General features: G+C 36.2%; 1 protein-coding gene across 7 annotated transcripts in view; it reads left to right on the top strand.

The window, feature by feature from the left end:
* GRIA3 (glutamate ionotropic receptor AMPA type subunit 3) overlaps nucleotides 1-20,144 on the top strand; it is a 483,327-nt gene that overhangs the window by 378,968 nt on the left and 84,215 nt on the right. For all 7 annotated transcript variants that reach the window (XM_019657922.1, XM_019657921.1, XM_019657923.1 and 4 more), the window contains one exon: nucleotides 13,665-13,863. In XM_019657922.1, the coding sequence (XP_019513467.1) occupies nucleotides 13,665-13,863 (199 nt within the window). The remainder of the gene's footprint in view (nucleotides 1-13,664; nucleotides 13,864-20,144) is intronic.

Here is a 20,144-nt window from a genome sequence, read left to right as displayed (position 1 = left end):
AGTCAGTTCTTCCATCACCATATATTTGACCCTGTTTATTCTCATCTACCACTCCCCTTCCCTCTTGCCCTCTGGTACCCACTAAACTATTGTCTGTATCGATGAGTTTTTGTTTCTTTGTTTGTCTTGTTCCTGTGTTCCTGAGTTTTATATCTCGCATATCAGTGAAATCATATGTTTCTCAACTTTTTCTGTGTGACTTATTTCATTTAACTTAATAATCTCAAGATCTGTCCATGTTGTCGCAAATGGCACTATTTCATCTTTTCTTATGGCAGAATAGCATTCCGTTGTGTATATGAGATCAGACAATTATGTTTGCTAACTTGTTGCAACAATGTTGCTAACCTTTTTTTGTATCAGAGAGATTTTAATTATGAATTTATGCCAACTGTACAAACATTTAACCAAGTTGACTATTTATAAGTGCTGAAAGGCCTGCATGAAAAAGTTACATGAAAACCACCTGAACTTTTCACCAACAATTCATGGCTCTTGTGTCACAATGCACCAGATCACACGGAACTGTTTGTGAGGGACTTTTTAGCCAGGAAACAAATAACTATTGGAACACCCTCCCTACTCACCTGATCTTGCCCCAAATGAATTATTTCTTTACCTGAAGATAAAGGAAATATTGGAAGGAAGACATTGTGATGGCATTCAGGTCATCAAGGGTAATATGACAATAGCTCTGACGGCCAGAAAAAGAGCTCCAAAATTGCTTTGAAGGGTGGACTAGGCACTGGAGTAGGTACATAGCTTACCAAGTGGAATACTTTGACGGTGATCATAGTGATATTCAGCAACGAGCTATGTAGCAGTGTTTCTAGGATGAGTTCATGAACTTAATTGTCTAACCTCATATATACCACATATTCTTTATCCAATTATCTATGGAAGGACACTTTGGTTATTTCCATATCTTGGCCAATGTAAATAAAGCTGCAATTAACATCAGAGCACACATATCTTTATGAATACATGTTCTCAAAATTTGGGGGTAAATACCCAGGAAAGAGATTGCTGGGTCATATGGTAATTCTATTCCTAATTTTTTGAGGAACGTCCACACCTCCTTCCATAGCAGCTGCACCAATCTGCATTCCCACCAGCAGTGTATGAGGGTTCCATTTCCTCCACAGCCTCTCCAACACTTGTTATTATTTGTCTTATAGATGATAGCCATTCTAACTGGTGTCAGGTGATATCTCATTGCATTTTTATTTGCATTTTTCTGATGATTAATGATGTTCAGCATCTTTTCAAATGTCTATTGGCCATCTGTATGTCCTCTATGGATAAATGTTTATTCATGTCTTCTGCCCACTCTTTAATTGGATTATTTGACTTTTGTGTTGTTAAGTTGTATGAGTTTCTTATGTATTTAGATATTAGCCCATTATCAGAGGTATTGTTTGCAAATATCTTCTCACATTTAGTTGGTTGCCTCTTTATTTTGGCAATGGTTGCCCTTTCTGTGCAAAAACTTTTTACTTTGATATAGTCCCATTCATTTATTTTAGTTTTTACTTCCCCTGCCTTTGAAGCCAAATTCATAAAACCCTCTTTGAACCCAAATTCCTTAAGTTCAGTACCAATGTTTTCTTCTATGCAGTTTATTGCTTTAGGTCTTATGTTAAGGTCTTTGATCCATTTTGAATTAATTTTGGTACATGGAGACAGGTAACACTCTAGTTTCATGCCTTTGCTTGTGGCTTTCTAGTTCTCCCAGCATCATTTATTGAAGAAGCTGTCTTCTACAATGTGTATTTTGGGCTGCTTTGTCGAAAATTACCTGTCCATATTGTTGTGGGATTATTTCTGTGTTCTCCATTCTATTCCATTGGTCTGTGTGTCTGTTTTTCTGCCAATACCATACTGTTTTGATTATTGTTGCCCTGTAGTACAAGATGAGGTCAGGGAGTGTGATACCTCCAGCATTGTTATTTTTACTTAGGATTGCTTTGACTATTTGGGGTCTTTTGTGATTCCATACAAATCTGATAATTTTTTGTTCTATTACTTTAAAAAATGCCATTGGGATTTTGATGAGGATTGCATTAAATCTATATATTGCTGTGGGTAATATGGCTATTTTAACTATACTGATTCCTCCAATCCATGAAAATAGAATGTCTTTCCATTTCTTTGCGTCTTCCTCAATCTTTTTTAAAAATGTCTTATAGTTTTCAGTGTATAGGTCTTTCACATCCTTGGTTAAGTTTATTCCTAGGTATTTTATTCTTTTTGTTGCAATTGCAACATATTTTTTAAAATTTCTTCATCTGAGATTTCATTGGGAGTTTATAGGTATGCAATGGATTTTTGCACATTGATTTTGTAGCCAGAAACTTTACTGTATTTGTTTATTGTTTCTAATAGCTTTGTGGTGACATCTTTAGGGTTTTCTATATAGAGAGTTATATCATCTGAAAAAAGTGACCATCTAACTTCTTCACTCCCAATTTGAATGGCTTTTATTCCTTTCTCTGGCTTGATTTCTCTAGCTAGGACTTCCAATACTATGTTGAAAAGCAGTGGTGATAGGGGCAACCCTGTCTCATTTCTGAATGCAGAGCGAAGGGATTCATTTTTTCACTGTTAGTTATATTAGCTGAGGGTTTGTCATATATGGCCTTTATTTCATTCAGGTATTTTCCTTCTATACTTCTATTAAGTATTTTAATCATAAATGAATGATGTATCTTGTCAAATGCTTTTTCTGCATCTATTGACATAATCATATGACTTTTTATTTTTCTTTTGTTTAAGTGGTGTATCATTTTGATTTGTGTATGTTCAACCATCTCTGTGCTTCTGTGATGATCCCCACTTGGTTGCAATGTGTAATCTTTTTAATGCAGTGTTTTCTTTGATTTGCTATAATTTTTTGTGGGTTTTTGCATCTGCGTCCATCGGAGATATTGGTCTATAATTTTGTTTTTTTGTGCTAGGCTTATCACATTTTGATATCATGGTAATGTTGGCCTCATGAAATGAGTTAAGGGTTATTGTCTTTTCTTCAATTTTTTGGAAGATTGAGTAGGACAGGTATTAGATGCTCTTTGAATGTTTCGTAGAATTCACTAGTGAAGCCATCTGGTCCTTGACTTTGGGTTTGGGAAAGGTTTTGGATAACTGATTCAATTTCTTTACTGTTGATCAGTCTATTTAGATTCTCCAGCTCTTCATGATTCAGTCTAGGAAGGCTTTATGTTTCTGAGAACTTAATGGTTTGTTCTAGGTTATTTAATTTGGTGGCATATAGTCCTTCATAGTATCCTTGGATGACCCTTTGTGTTTGTGTGGCATCCATGGTAACTACCCATCTTTCGCTTCTGATATTGTTTATCTGTGTCTTTTCTCTTTTTATCTTAGTGAGTCTAGCCAAGGGTTTGTCAATTTTATTTATCTTTTCAAAGAACAAGCTCTTTGTTGCATAATTTTTTCTATTGTCTTTTTGTTCTCTATTTCATTTAGTTCTGCTCTGATTTTTATTATTTCCTTCCTTCTGCTGACTTTGGGTTTCATATGTTCTTTTTCTAGTCCTTTGACATGTAGCATGAGGTTTTTTATCTGGGATTTTTTTCATTCCTGAGATAGGCCTGTAATGATATAAATTTCCCTCTTCCTACTGCTTTTGCTGCATCCCAATAATTTTGATAGAATGTATTTTCATTTTCATTTGTTTCTATGTATCTTTTGATCTCTCCTCTTATTTCTTCTTTGACCCAGTCATTCTTTAAAAGCGTGTTGTTTAATCTCCACGTATTTGTGGTTTTTCCTGCTTTCATTTCGCAGTTGATAGCCAATTTCATAGCGTTTTTTATCAGAAACTATGCTTGGTATAATTGCAATCTTTTAAAATTTACTTAGTTTTATGTCCCAATATATGGTCTATCCTTTATAATGTTTCATGTACACTATAAAACAATGTATAGTGTGATGTTCTAGGATGAAGTACTCTATAAATGTCAATTATGTCCATTTTATCTAACGTGTCACTTAGGGCTTTATTTATTTTCTGTTTGGAAGATGTATTCATAGCTGTCAATGATGTACTTACGTCCCCTAGTATAATTGTGTTTCGGTCAATGTATCCCTTTAGTTTTGTTAGTAGTTTCTTCATATTTTTCGGTGCTCCCTGATTGGGGCATAAATATTGGTTGATACTGTTACATCTTCTCGTTGTATAGTGCCCTTTAAAATTATGAAATATTCATCTTTGTCTCTTGTTACCTTTTATATCCTGAAGCCTGTTTCATCTGATATAAATATGACTACACCTGCTTTTCTCTGAATACCATTTGCATGGAGTGTCAATTTCCACCCTTGCACTTTGAGTGTATATTTGTCCCTGTAGCTGAGATGTGTCTCTTTGAGGCAACAGATGGTTGGGTATAGTTTTTTGATCAAATATTCTACTTTGTGCCTTTTTATTGATGAGCTCAGTGTAGTTACATTTAGGGTGATTATTTATATATGTGGATTTACTATCATTTTATATTTTGTTTTCTATTAGGACAGTGTCTCCATTGTTTTTGTTTGTTTGTTTCTTTGTTTGTTTTGCCTTTTTGTTGCTGTGTGTTATTTCAGTGTGGTGATATGCTATGATTTTTCCTTCTGTTTTTTTTCTGTTTTTTTATGTTATATATTTCAGTCCTGGATTTTTTTTGTGAGTGGTTCACATTAAGTTTATGTAAAAGAAAGTTTCATATTTAGGGTATTCCATTTTCTTCAGCATGCTTCCTTTCTCCATTCCCCTTTGTCAGTTCAAACATTTACTCTCTCCCCTTTTATGTTTTTGTAGTCACAAATTATTGCTATTTACGCTGTGAGTTGATTTCTGTGCTGCAGTAGCAAGTTGTCTTTTTCCTATTTTTTTAAATGTTTTTGTTCTCTTCTTTAGCCGGTATGTTATGGTTATGTCTATAGTGTCTTTTTTGATGTAGGGGTTGCAATTTCCTGCTTTTGTCTGTCTGTTTATAATACTACTTGTGGTTTTATATTATTTTGCTTTTTTTGTTTCAGGTTGAATAGCCTCCTTCAGTATTTGTTGTAATGCAAGTTGTGTGTTAGGAAATTCCTTCAGCTTCTGTACATCTGGAAATGTCTTTATTTCTCCTTCATATCTGAAGCATATCTTTCCTGGGTATATTATTCTTGGCTGATAATTTCTCTCTTTCAATAGTTTGAATATTTGATTCCACTCTCACCTGGCTTGCAGAGTTTCTGCTGAACAATCTGATGATAATCTAATGGGGTTTCCTTTGTTGGTTACCATCTTTTTTTCCATGGCTGCCTTAAGGATTCCTTCTTTGTCATTAATTTTTTTTTTAGATTTTTATTGGGGAATTGGGGGGATGGGAACAGTGCTGGGGAATTGGGGGAAGGGGAACAGAGAAGTTGCTGTCGTTTTGTTCTTCAGTCTAGTTGCGGAGGACATTGCTTCCCTGGCCCATGTTGGCACCATCATTGCACTCTTCCCCGGCGAGGCAGATCAGTCGCCGTCTTCTGGACGGCCGCTCACTGCAGCTGCTGGCCGCTCACGCTGGCTGCTGGCTACATACGGTAGCCCATGGCAACCCACTGCAGCAGGGGCTGCAGCCTACGCCATCGCAGGCGACTCACGGCAGCCCAGCTCCAGGTTGAGCTGTTGTTCATCATCTTAGCTGTGGAGGGCAGTGTCACTGGCCCTCATATGTGGGATCCGAACTGGGGCCCTCTGGCGTCCCAAGCCAGTTCTTAACTATTGCGCCACTCGGCCGGCCCTGTCATTAATTTTTGACAGTTTCAATACAATGTGCCTTGGAATAGGCCTGTTATGATTGAGGTAATTCAGTGTTCTAGTTGCTTCTTGGATTCAAGAATCCAGTTCTTTCCCCTAGTTTGGGAAGTTCTCATCGACTATTTGTTTGGATATACTCTCTGTTCCCTTCTTTTTTTCTTCTCCTTCTGATATGCCCATTATTGCTATGTTGCTCTTTCTGATGGAGTCAGAAATTTCTTGTAGAGTTCTTCCATTCCTTTTAACTCTCGTCTCTCTTCTTCCATCTGTGTGATTTCCAGATTTCTATCTTCGATGCCACTGATTCTTTCCTCCATCTGGTCAGCTCTATTACCTAAGCTGACTATTTCATTCTTCATTTGTTTTATTGAGTTATTCACTCCAGAACTTCTATTTTGTTCTTTTTTAAAAAATGTCAGTCTGTCTGGTAAAGTGTTCATTTTGTTCTTTGTGTTTCTGAGTTCATTAAATTGCCTTTCTGTATTTTCTTGAATCTTGTTGAGTTTTTTAAGAATTGTAATCTGGAATTCTCTGTCATTTACATCACATATTTTCATGTCTTTAAGTTCATTTTCTAGAGAATTTTCATTTTCTTTCTGAGTTGCCTTGTTACCTTGGTTATTCTTGGCAATTAATGAATTATAACTCCTCTCCCTAGGCATCTACAGGAGTGGGTTCTGCAACAGGTTGTTAGGAAGATGTCTTTCTTTTGCTTTCCAGTAGGTGTTGGTGGAATGTTTTATTTTCTCTCCTGCTGAGCCTTTTATTCTCTCTCATGCTGTAGTGTTACATTTTCTCTTGCACTGTTCTGGCATCTCACATGATGGTGGTGTTCCCAGGAAGGCAGGCTTCTCTTCTGTGAGCAAGTCACCTGGGTTTCAGGGCACCACCAGGGGTGGATGTGGAGAGGTTCTGAATTCCCAAAGCTCTTTCTGCAACCAGATTTAAAGCCTTTGTATTTCAGTTGCTCTGATTACCCCTGCAAGGATCTGCCCACCTATATGGGGGTGTAGGCAGGTTGGGTTTTGAAAGATGGCTCTGAGCAATGGCGACTGCAACCACCCATTTTTCTTACCTCTACAGTCCCTTTCCTTTCACCAGAATTATTTATGCTGTGAGTTTGTGGCTGCAGGGCCACAGTGCTCAGTGCTGTAAGTATGCTGTTCTTTTTATCTGACACTGCTATGGTTCTGCTTCTAGCACTGGGATGGTGGGGGTTGTGCAAGCTCTGGGAGAGTACGGAGGGGTTGGTCAGACTCCCTGCCTATGTCTTCCATCCTCTGCTTAGCAGTGAGGGCTTCAACCACTATTCTCACACTTCTTCCCTCAGTTTTTGCTCCAAGGCCTCTGCCGTAAGTGTTCAGTTCAACCGTGTTATATGCTGATCCTCTGGCTGGACTTTGGGCCATAAGGGAGTGCTAGCAGTCCAAATTCTTTCCTCTCCCATGACTGTGGTAAGCTCAGAACTGCAGGGAGAGCTGAGCTCCAGTCTGAGTCCTACGGCCTGCAGCCCATGGCTTTCGCCTTGCACGTTCTCCTTCTTTGCTCCCCTGCTCACCCAATTTGCCCACCTTTAGATGATTCCAATTGCATGTCTCTTAGGCTTGCCTGTGTGCCACACAGGGAGTCATTTGTGGAATTATAGCTGCTCAATTTATTGTAAATTCCAGGGGACACCTCAAGAGGCACTTCTGAAACTGCCATTTCTTTAATGTAATTCCTATACTTATTTTTAAGTTGAAGAAGGTGACGCTCAGGTTAAATAATTTGCCAGGCACACAGCTAATGGCAACGCCAGTGTTCAAACCTAACTTCAACTCCAAAACCCATGCTCTTTCCACTTCATGTTGCATTTTTCTTTATCATAGACAAAGTAACAATACCCAAAGAAATAATGTGATGGAACCCAATGTCATAGATATTTTAAGAGCCAGCAGTAGAATTGTTTCCATTATCACTCACTGCATCTCACTACCAACCTCCAGGTGCATTACTTGTTCCATTCTTTTCCTCATGTTCAAGCCCAAGAGCTGTTTCCCAGTCCACAAGCCTTTGATGAAATTGCCTTTGTCCTTGTTGTTAAAGAAAGTAGGCACTGAACGTTTAAAATACTGCTGAGCCTGTGTTCACTCAAAGTGAAAAAAATATCTAGGAAATCAGCAGTAAGACATGAGGAAAACTGAGCATCATTTCACTTCCATTAAATAAGGCTACTGACTGTAACTAGAAGCTTAAAGTGTCGGTCAATATTAGGTCTGATATTTTTAACTACCTCAGTTGTTCAGAGTGAACAATTCAGCTGGAGGTTGAACCACCTTTAGAGAAGGCAATCAATGTAATAAGCTGAGGTTATATCCATGTATGAACTGGTTGTTTGGGAGGAGTCAAGATAAGAAGATATGAAATTACATTCAACCCTCTTCCCCCTGAGTGGGAGATGAAGAGATAGGCAGTGGATGTAGCCAGATGGAGAAAGCATAATTTTTAAGTATGGGAGTGCCGGAATTAGCCTCATTAATTAGTCTCACTAGATTGACAGCCTGCTTAGCAGTAGTTTAACCTGGGGCAGGTTATTAACCCTTGCTAAACCCAATTCTTTGTGTGTAAAATGTAAAGCACAGTGCCTGGAGTCTAGTAGGTTCTCAATAAATGTTAGCTATTATCATCTTTAAATGGGCTGCTCTTAACCATCCTAGTTTCACAAATACTAATAGTTAATACTGCATTTGCATTTTAGTCCCTAATATTCTGTAGGAATACAGCTGAAATTTGAGTCAGTACCAAACATCTGATTTCTGATGAGAAATAACCAACATTAATTATTGAATCCATATAGTACTTTTCTTAAACATTATAACACTTCCAAATATTTTGATTGTATTATTCCATGACGTCTTACTGATATTGACATCAGGTTGCATATTTTTTAATCTAAAATTTATTTCATTTGGAAAACTTTGATAGAACTATTAAGCAGTCCTTAGTCCAAGTCACTCCAGACAAATGCTCCCCCTGCTGACTTTCTCTGAAGATGCAGGGACACCTGAAGCCTTAGCCAAATTGAAGAGGTGAGGGTTGGGGGAATTAAAACTGAGAGAAATGGAGAAAACACACTAAATGAACCTGATTACTGTGTGCATATTATTCCAAAGGCAGTACTCTCCTGTTGTTTTCAAGATATTAAATATTTTGGAGGAGAGGGCAGAGTACTTTTCCAAGTTAGTTGACACATAGTTACTCATTTAAAATTAAAAGTATGTGCCCAATAATAAAAGATATGAAGAGTATAAAATGAATGAAATCAAAGACAACAGGATATTTTGGCTTCATTTTAAGCACTGTCTTTTCCTTTCCTGATGTATGGCCAATGTCTTCATGCTACTGCAAATTCACTTCAAGCAATAGTGGTGTGGTAATAAATTAATGATTTAATAGCAGGGTTTTTATTATAACCATTTCATGACTTTTCTGGCTGAAAGCCATAGTTTTAAGTCTTTAGGAGATGGTTACTTATTCCCATTAGAAAAGACTATAAGAGCCAAAGATTGATTCTGCACATTTTTTAAAAATCTGTCATAGACACACCATTGAATGGAGTGTAGAAATGATGCATACTTTGAAAGAAAAAAGTGGGGAAACATGGAATGATAGTTTGTGCAAAATAGAAGCAGTTTGCAATGTCAGCTCTTCATCTTGTGAAGCTAGTAAAGTGCAGATTTTAAAATTTACTTACAGGATGAAGGTTATAGCACATTGCTCACTTTTATTATCGTTTCAGGTGTCATAAAATACACTTTATTATTAACTCAGAAACTCTAGTTTCTTACGATTACAGATAACAAGAGCATGTATGTTATTTCACAGTATTTTTATGTCTGTTTTTCTCTTGTTGCTAATTTACTTTCACTAACTTCACACCTTCTCTTACATTTCTTCAAAAGGCATGATACGCTCCTTAAAATGCATTTTTATAAATACTAAATGTTCAGCATTTTACAGTCATTTTATTATGCTAACCTAAAAATACGTCTTTTGCAACAAAACTATTTGAAATGAATATTAAACATATTAAAGCTGCATTAACAGAGGTAAAAATACTGGAAAATTACAGTTCTTTTTAACTAAACTATAAAGTCTTGTCTTGTTTTAATAGATCCTTTAAAAATGTCATGGAGCTGACCCATCAGTTACTTTTTACATAGCCTCCATGTGAAATGTGGGTTTGAATGGCTATAGTTTCACTAATGAAAAAAGGGAAATGTAAAAATTCTTAGAGAGCTTCTTCCCTATAAGTTTCACTGCACTTTTTCTCAGTGAAAGGATTTAGGCATCAATGCATACAAGGGATGAAAGTGGTAGAAATTCCACCAATACTCTTGTCAAAACTAGTGTCTTGAGTGGAAAATGTTGAATGCAACTTTGTGTACCAACACTGATTCCAAGGAAGCTTCTTCTTCCATCTATGCTGAGAATTCTTGATACTATTGTACTATTTCTATTTAGATACTTACCAAAATTATCCATGCTCATAAGTATAGCATAATATTAACTGCATAATTACCAAAGTCAATAGCCATATAGATGAAGAGGCCACAAAAGTGACCATTTTGCATTTCAGTTTATTTTTATTTGGGTTTATTTATTATGTCAACAGCCAATCTCAGCTAAGTCATACAGATCAAACACATGATTGAGTCAGCTCTTATGGTGGCCAAAATAACCAGATTGTGATATGCAGGCTTTATTTTAGATCACACAGACACAGCCATAGTCCATTAGGCTCAGTAAAATGGCTCAAGTGTAATTTCCATAAATCACTGTATTTTTCTTCACATTTCAAGCAGACAATGCATAAACTACTATTAGTATTTACAGCAGCAGAATACATCCTTTTCCATACCAAACCATGATTCTGGAAATACGCCAAAATCAATTTTCCCCTTGCTCTCAGTAAAACCCCACTATTCCAAATAAGAATGGCATTCACAGTTTCATTCCAAATGAACAAAAGATAATAAACAAAAATTATCCAAACATGTTTGGTTTTTCTGCAATTATATTTCTCAGTGTTTGTAGGAAAATTGCACCTTCTATAACTTACACACCATTCTTGATTTTCTTATACAAATTATGAGTATTTTGTACTACAAAAATGTGGCCATTTCTTTCCTATTGTATAAGTATAGATTATTTATTTCTTATTTTTCCTCTCTGTGTCTCAATTTCTTTATCTGAAAAATACCTCCACTTTCTTATCTGTAAAATAGTACCTAACCATAGGGATTAAACGAGTTGACACATAGAAAGCAATTAGGTATCTGGCATATAGGAAGTGCTCTATAAGCGTTAGTTATTATTGAATCATTTGTATTATCCTATTATTATGAATACTATTTTGGAGCATTAATTTTTTTGTACATTAAATTACTTCCAAAGTCAGATCAGTCAAGAATAAATTAAATGTATATGGCAACAATGAAGGAAGACTACGAAAGGTCCAAATTCATAATTTAAGTATTGTGTAAACTTTTAGCATTTGGAAGTGTGACAGTCTTTCTGACTCATCCAGATGTTTTTACCTCTTCTGATTAAAAGGGAAATGCTCCCAGTTGAGATCCTGAGGGAGTAAAACTACTAGAAAAATTTGATGCAAAGAAGATTTTTCACATCTGAAAAGCTAAAAGTTAGTATGTTCAGGAATAAATAAGGGTTGTTTTAAGCATCCAGGGACATATAGGATTTACAGACTTTAAAAAAAATCAAGTAGTTTTGTTATAGTTAATCAGTAAAGAACACTATTGAAACACCTGCCAAAATTATTTGATCAAAGTATAAAATCTTAAGCAACTGAATTTTCCAGAGGCTAATAAAATATTATTTTGGGGCACAGGAATTTAAATTTGCTTCAAAGTGGTAAAATGCAAGTGCAAAAAATAGCTTGATATGCCATATTACAACCCAGAACTACCCTCTTCCCACATAGCCTGGAGATGTGCCAAAGTCCTACACCTATTCTTGACTTTATGGCAGACTAAGTCCTTTTCCTATGAGCTTTTCTGGGCATTAGAGAACACAGCCTAACCAGCATGGAGCTCCGCCACAGAGCAGAAGCACCATAGGAATAATGTGGCAATGTTTTATAAAACCTAGGGACCAGATATTTATTTCTGCAGACAAAGCCAGCCTTCAGCAACATTGTGAAAGAGATGAAGTTTCCCCAGTACAAGCCATTAGACATCACTGAGTATTCAATGCTCTCACACTGCCCCCTAACTTCCCATAGACCTTCTCCCTGAGTAGTACTTCTGATGTAGGACCAAAACTTTCAATCCTGGCTGCACCAGAGCTTTATAATTCTTCTGTTTAGGCTCAACCCCCTGAGATTCTGATTTAATTGATATGGGGTGGAACCTAGGCATGGTTTTTTGTTGTTTTGCTTTATTTTCACTCCAGCTCCCTAGATGATATTGATGTGCAGGTAGAGTTGAGAATCACTAATGTAGAAAAACAATTGGGTTTGCAGACCACTGCAATTACCAGTGATGCTTAAAGTGTAGGGGCACCGGTGAAAAAGTCACAGGGATGTGAAGTATAGTATAGGGAATATAGTCAATAATATTATAATCACTATCATGTCCAGCTGAAACTAATAAAATATCATATGTCAACTATAATTTAAAAATAAATTTTAAAAAGGAATGCAGATTCTTGACCACTCAGCTATTCTGAATCTTTAACAAACACCCCAGGTAATGTCAATTCATAGTTACATTTAAGAACAAAAATTTCCCTTATTAAAACTTACCTATCTTTTGTCCCATTCACTATTAATTGGATAGAGCAATCCAGAATAAAGTGATAATGGGTGCTGTTGAAGTCAAGTGTTACATTTTGACCAAGCCTCCTAAAGAAAATGCAGAGGGTAATCCCAATAGTAAGCACTTCTATGATAAGCTGATAAGAGTGGTTTTGTTTATTTGGTTATTGGGGTGGGGTGGGGAGAAGACAAACCTTTTAGTGTCACTCAAATCCTATTATACGGGTAGTTTTCTACTTCAGTTGAGGCCTGCCCTGTGTGTTAATTCTTAGTAAAAGGGAAGAGTTTGGATTTCTGCAGCTAAGCTCCTGAGCCCCAGTGGCTATATAAAGATAATAATAAATATTACCTTATGGCTCCTTGCCCCATGGGTGACCAACTCTTCAAAATGGCAATGCCTTCATTAAATGCATTAAACTCAAAGTGATAAGTACTCACCAGCATCTACCCATTTCTCTTCAAATATGTAAATGTTTGTGACTATTTCTCCCATGACATCACCTTACATCAGTGGACCTCAACCTTGACTGCACACTGTAATCACCTGGCAAGCTTTAAAAAATACATATGTCTAGGTCCAACCTTCCAGGTTCTGAGTTAACTGGTCTTGTATGGGCCTGAGTGTGAGGTTTTTTAAAAAAATATTTCAGGTTATTCTACTGTGCAAGCAAAGCTGAGAACCACTTGCTTTAAAGGAAATGGAGCAGTCTTCCACAAGTGTGTCCAGCAAAGCTCACAGGAAAATAATCTGATAAGTAAAATTACTATGTGTGAGGTGGAGCTGGTACAAAAAAGACATTTTTCTTGTGATTAAAAATGAAATCCTGCTTTGAAACCTGCATAGGCCTGAAGAGCATTATGCACGAATCACCATCATTACATGGGGTGTTGTTAATATGTTACTTTTGTTTGATGTGTTAATTCCCTGACATCATTTACTTCCCTCCTTCATAAACTACATTGAAAGCACCCTTACTTCCAGAAATCAAGATAAATATTTCTTAAACTGAAATCTGGCCTCTCTGGGTCTGGATTGGTCTTTGTTTTGTTTTGTAGGTCACTCTCCGGGCGCATTGTTGGAGGGGTTTGGTGGTTCTTCACCCTGATCATAATTTCTTCCTATACTGCCAATCTTGCTGCTTTTCTGACTGTGGAGAGGATGGTTTCTCCCATAGAGAGTGCTGAAGACTTAGCTAAGCAGACTGAAATCGCATATGGGACCCTGGACTCCGGATCAACAAAAGAATTTTTCAGAGTAAGTTCTTTGCAGTTAATTGGGCCTGCTTATTTTTATTTTATCATCTTCACACAAAGGCAAATTCACAATGCCTTCAAGGGAGGGTTGGGGAAGGGTGGGAATGTTATCAAGGCAGAGCATCTAATAAACAACACTCTTTGGTTGGTGACCTAATTTATTATCCTTTAGAACTAAGACTCTTATGTGACATAATAAGTAGCATGTCAAGAGCTCTAAGCTTGAACCTCCACGTTTGAATCTCAACCCTGCCACAAAGTGTTTGTTTGTCCTTGGGCAAGTCATTTAACTTCTGTCAGCCTCGGTACCCTTACTTGAATAATGAGGCAATTGAACTAAATAATATCTATTCTGCCTTCTCATTTGTACAAAAGCAGTGATTTTATGTCTCAGAAGTTCACAGAAGTTAGGTAATTGACTCTGTCTGAGACTGAGGAGTGATTGACTATAAAATTACATATTCAATTTTAGACATTGGTTTTCTATGGAAATGTATTACAGTTGTTTGAAGTATTCATGTACATGCTAATAACTTAATTTTCAAGGAAGCTGATAACTGTTTTAATTTCCTGAGTAGACTTATCCCCCTCCCCTTTAACTCTCCCTTCTATAGGTCAAATCTTAGTGGGGAAACAGCAAGTTGTTGACTAGCAAAAGTTAGTAACCCTACATAAACACTCTCAAGAGGAAAGATAAGGGATATAGAAGCAGCAAATTATAGAAGGATAATATAATGAAGAGAACATTTTCCCACAAACTATCAGGATCTTTGTTCTGTAGCAACTAGACTATAAGAAAGGCTACCAATAGAGTGTTTAAGAACTCAAATGTTTTTTCAGTTGCCCCAACTGGGAAAACATGGTGGTTTCCATTAGAAAATAGACCCCTTCTATGCATTATCACTGCCTGCTACTTTAATCACTGCAACTGGTTCTAAAACCCACTTGTGTAGCAGGTAAAGAGGAAATATTTAGTCACTCTCTCCAACCACTAATCAAGTTATTGGATGGCAGGTATAATTACTGACTTTTCCTCAAAGGTATAGAGTAAAGAGATATTGTTTACAAACCAACTTGTTTTAAGAAATCAGTAAGAAATATATTTCGACATGTAGTATCATGAGATTTGTCCAATTATTTTATGGGAAACAAGGAGAAGTGTGTTTTTTGAAATTATAACAATTAACTAAAAACTTTTCATTTTCTGAAGGAGAAAGGGTTAGTTCTGGGACCTTTCAAAAATTCTCATTGGCTTTCGATGTCCCTATCTCACGTCTACCCTGTTGAACAATCTACAACTAGGGAGAGGGTCCCAGTATTGGCAGTATCAAAATGATACAAAGACCCTCTGAAACTAACCTGGCCTTGACTGTCACTACTATGACAGTACCAGAAGTTTATCTGGAAATAATCTCCTGTCCCTGTCAAATTGCTCACACATTTCAGGGAAGGAAGCCAGGGATTTCCATCTGCTGAGTAGTCAGCACATAATCAGCTCCATGAAAATCTGGTTTGCTATAAACTTCAACAGACCTTATGTTCACCATCCCAATAGGCATCAAATTGCTAAATGAAATAATTGACCACTTAGGGTATCAAGACACCAGACAGACCTTCTGATACGAGATACTTGTTCCAATGGAAAGCATTTTTCCTTCAACAATTAGAAAATAGGAAGGTATGCTTTAAGTGGATTTGATAGATAGCATCAATTCCCATTAAGCTTTCAAAAGCCACTCATCCATATTGCAGGAAAAGGAAGATCTCTGGGAAGATTTATTAGCATAAAGGCTCGAAAGTGTGACCAAATAGTCATTGTCCCCACACCCAGACCCCAGACCCCTCACGTTTTATGTCTTTCTCAAAAATCAGGAAAGCATCTACTAATCCATTCAATGATGGTTTTATTACAGAGCATCATATTACTGGAGTCAATTTGAATCAACAGTCAGTTTTGAGTGAAGCTATTTCCACATTTTAATTGGCTTGCAGTTTCTCATGCTCACCAATTCCTAGTGATCTTTATAGCCAATGAGTAATTTGTATGGAAGTGGAGCTGTTTTGAAAATCTGATTAGAGAAGGAGCTGGATACTTCTAGATATAAGGAAGCGCAAATCATTTTTTAATATCCATGTGCCACTTTTTCTTTTTCCCCAATTGGTTGCTGGTAACAGCATTAGGACTCTATAGGAAAGTTCTTAAGGACAGCAAACAAAATTTGATGATCAAAGTGTGGAAGTAAGCAGTATAGAAAAAATCAACTCGTTTAGCTTGCCTGTACTAAAATGTTATGTGAACCTAACAAAGGGTAAGCTCTGTATTAATATAACACAGGGGAGTACAATTAATTGGTCTTGAAGCTATTTGTCCTCTCTATGTGTCTGCTCCACCCTCTTTGAGCCCCACAGATTAGAGAAAGCAGCCAGCAAGAACACATTATCTTTCACCCAGGGACTTAACTGCTATAACATGTCACTTTCCCCTCAATCCTCAGTAATCTCAAGGCAATTTTAAGAATAATAACTCCTCCACATATGAAAAAATTGGGGAACTCTGCATGCTTTCTGAACTTTAGGAGAAAACAAGATCACATTCAACATTCACAAAAATTACATAAACTCATTTTGTTTCATACTAAAAGCACAAGGACCCAAATAATAATACCATAAAACAGCCTGAGGACAGTCCTATAGATTTTCCCTAAGAGAAAGAAATAAATAAAATAAAATTCCTTTCTAATTGCACTGCAGACATTTTTAGTCGTCCCAGGTAAGTATGCCATTAAAATGGTGGTATTCTAACCCTTTTGCTGTAACAGTTGGATATATCCAAATGAATATATCCAAAATTTTTATACATAAAAATAATGTCTTCTATATCCAAAGCAGCTCAAATTGTTATTATTAGAAGCACGAAATAGTCAAAATATCAACTTTTTGTTTTTTGTGTGTATTTCTGACACATTGAAAAAAAAACTTGGAATCAATTAATGCAGTGAAAGAGTTAAAATGATTCCTTTGTTTCTCTCATTTTCTGAGTTATCCTTAGCTGTGATCTTACAAATCACATAAACTCATTAGCACAGAGGGGCCTATTCCATCAGGAAAATGAGAAAGGGAGGGAGCAAAATGCATGCAGCTGGGAGAGACTTCTGAAATATTACCAACAACCCTCTTGAGTTGAAAACTGATTTCCTTAGACAACAACTCCAAAACTAAGTGTCCCAACCAGAGGTGGAGACACCCAGACTAAGAAACAAGTCAACAGCTTTATTGTCATTGCCCAGAGAAATGCCACTATGATTTGGAAAGCTGCACTGAAATATTCAATTCTCCACTAGGTTTTGAAAATTTAACCTGATACAAATTCATCTTAAAAAGTAGCACTGAAGGCAACCAACTGAATGGACAAAGATGTTTGCAAGCAATGCCTGTGATAAGGGGCTAATATCCAAAATATATAACGAACTCATACAATCAACAACAACAACAACAAAATCCAATTAGAAAAATGGGCAGAGGACTTGAATAGACATTTCTCCATAGAGGACATACAGATGGCCAATAGACATATGAAAAGATGCTGAACATCACTAATCATCAGAGAAATGCAAATAAAACCACAATGAGATATCACCTCACACCAGTTAGAATGGTTATCATCAATGAGACAAATAATAACAAGTGTTGGAGAGGCTGTGGAGAAAAAGCAACCCTCATACACTGTTGGTGGGAATGCAGAGTATTACAGCTGTAATGGAAGGCAGTGTGGAGATTTTTAATTTTTTCCTCAAAAAATTAAAAATAGAATTACCATATGACCCAGCAATCCCTCTCTTGGGTATCTACCCAAAAAATCTGAAAACATTTATCAGTGAAGATATATGTGCATCAGTGTTCATTGCTGCTTTATTTATCTTGGCCAAGACATGGAAACAACCAAAGTGTCCTTCGATGTTAGAAGATTGGATAAATAAGTTGTGGCACATATACACAATGGAATACTATTCTGCCATAAGAAAAGATGAAATTGTGCCATTTGCAACAACATGGATGGATGTAGAGATTATAATGCTAAGCGAAATAAGTCAGACAGAAAAAGCTGAGAACCATATTTCACTGATACGTGGTATATGAAACTGAAAATAACAAAGGAAGAAGAAAAACAAATGAAGAAACAAAACTCACAGACACAGACAATAGTTTAGTGGTTACCAGAGGGTAAGGGAAGTGGGGCCTGGTAGATGTGGGTAAAGGGGATCAAATATATGGTGATAGAAAGCGAACTGACTCTGGGTGGTGAACACACAATGTGATATATAGATTATGTATTACAGAATTGTACACCTGAAATCTATGTAACTTTGCTAATAATTGTCACCCCAATAAACTTCAATTAAAAAATATTTTCATCACCCCAGAAAGTTAAAAAAAAGGTGTAAAAAGAAACCTAGAGAAAAAGAGCATTCATTTAAACTTGCAACAATATAAACATGAATAAATATTATTGCATGGATCCGTAAAAAGAAAAATTAGCACTGGGAGAAAAATGCAATTCCAAAATTCCCTCTGCCTTCAGACCCCTAGAAATATTAGAAGACAACTATGATGCTTGATTTCTTCTCCAGATACTTGGTCATACCCTCACTGAAAATAGTTCAGGGGATAATTGATTTGCAGGTATTGAACTAAATTTGCATCCCAGAAATAAATCCCACTTGATCATGGTGTATGATCTTTTTAATGTATTGCTGAATTCAGTTTGCCAATATTTTGTTGAGGATTTTTGCATTTACATTCATCAGGAATATAAGCCTATAATTTTCTTTTCTTTTTTTTTTTCTTTTGTAATGTCTTTGTATTGTTTTGGAATCATGTTAACGGTGGCCTCAAAAATGAGCTTGGGAGCTTTCCTGCTTCTTGAAATTTTTGAAATAGTCTGAGAAGGTTTAGTGTTAATTCTTCTTTGAATGTTAGGCAAAATTCATCTCTTGAAACCATCTGATCCAGGACTTCTCTTTGTTGGGAATTTCTTGATTACTGATTTGACGTCATTAGTAGTAATCAGCTGGTTTGGATTTTCTGTTTCCTCTTAATTCAGTCTTGGATGATTTTATGTTTCTAGGAATTTATGCATTTCTTCCAGATTGTTCATTTTCTTGGCATATAATTGCTTGTAATATTTTCTCACAAGCCTACATATTTCTGTGGTGTTTATTGTTACTTCTCTTTCATTTCTGATTTTATTTATTTGGGTCCTCTCTCTTTTTTTTTTTTTGATGAGTTTGGTTAAAGTTTACCCAATTATTCTGTTTATCTTGTGAAAGAACCAGCTCTTGATTTCATTAATCACTTGAATTGTTTTTTTAGACTCTCTTTCATCTATTTTCCAGTATGATCTTTATTATTTCTACCCTACTCACTTTAGGCTTTGTTTACTGGGGTTTTTTTTCTAGTTCCTTTAAATGTACGCTTACATTTTTTATTTGAAAATTTTCTTGTTTCTTGACCTAGACCTGTGTTGCTGTGAATTTCCCTCTGAGGACTGCTTTTTCTGTTTCCCACAGATTTGGGCTCATTGTGTTTTCATTTTCATTTGCCTCAAGGTATCTTTGAATTTTTCTCTTGATCTCATTGTTTAACCATTGATTATTCAGTAGCATGTTATTTAGCCTCCATGTGTATTTGTGTGTTTCATTTTTTTTCTTGTAATTGATTTCTAGTTTCATACCATTGTGGTCAGAGAAGATACTTGATATGATTTCAGTCTTTTAAAATTTATTGAGACTTATTTTGTGATCTAACATGTAATCTATCTTTAAAAATGTTCCATATGCTCTCGAAAAGAATTTATATTTGGGGAGAAATGCTCTTAAAATATCAATTAAATCCATCTCGTTTAGTGTGTCATTTAAGGCTGCTGTTTCATTGTTGGTTTTCTGTCTGGAAGATCTGTCCACTGGTGTCAATAGGGTGTTAAAGTTCCCTACTATGACTGTATTACTGCTGATCTCTCCCTTATGTCAGTCAATATTTGCTTTATATATAATATTTATGTGCTCCTATGTTAGGTGCATAAATGTTTACAAGGATTATATCTTCTCATTGTATTGACCCTGTTATCATTATGTAACATCCCTCTTTGTCTCTCGTAATAGAGATATTTGTTTTAAAATCTATTTTGTCTGATGTAAGTATTGGCACCCCAGCTTTTTTTTTTTCATTTTTATTCTCTTGAATATCTTTTTCCATCCCTTTTCTTTCAGGCTTTGTGTGTCTTTC

This window comes from Hipposideros armiger, unplaced genomic scaffold (genome assembly GCF_001890085.2).
Source record: "Hipposideros armiger isolate ML-2016 unplaced genomic scaffold, ASM189008v1 scaffold_281, whole genome shotgun sequence".
Lineage (NCBI taxonomy): Eukaryota > Metazoa > Chordata > Mammalia > Chiroptera > Hipposideridae > Hipposideros > Hipposideros armiger.
Note: the sequence above shows the minus strand (reverse complement) of the source record. Positions and strands in the feature narration are given on the sequence as shown.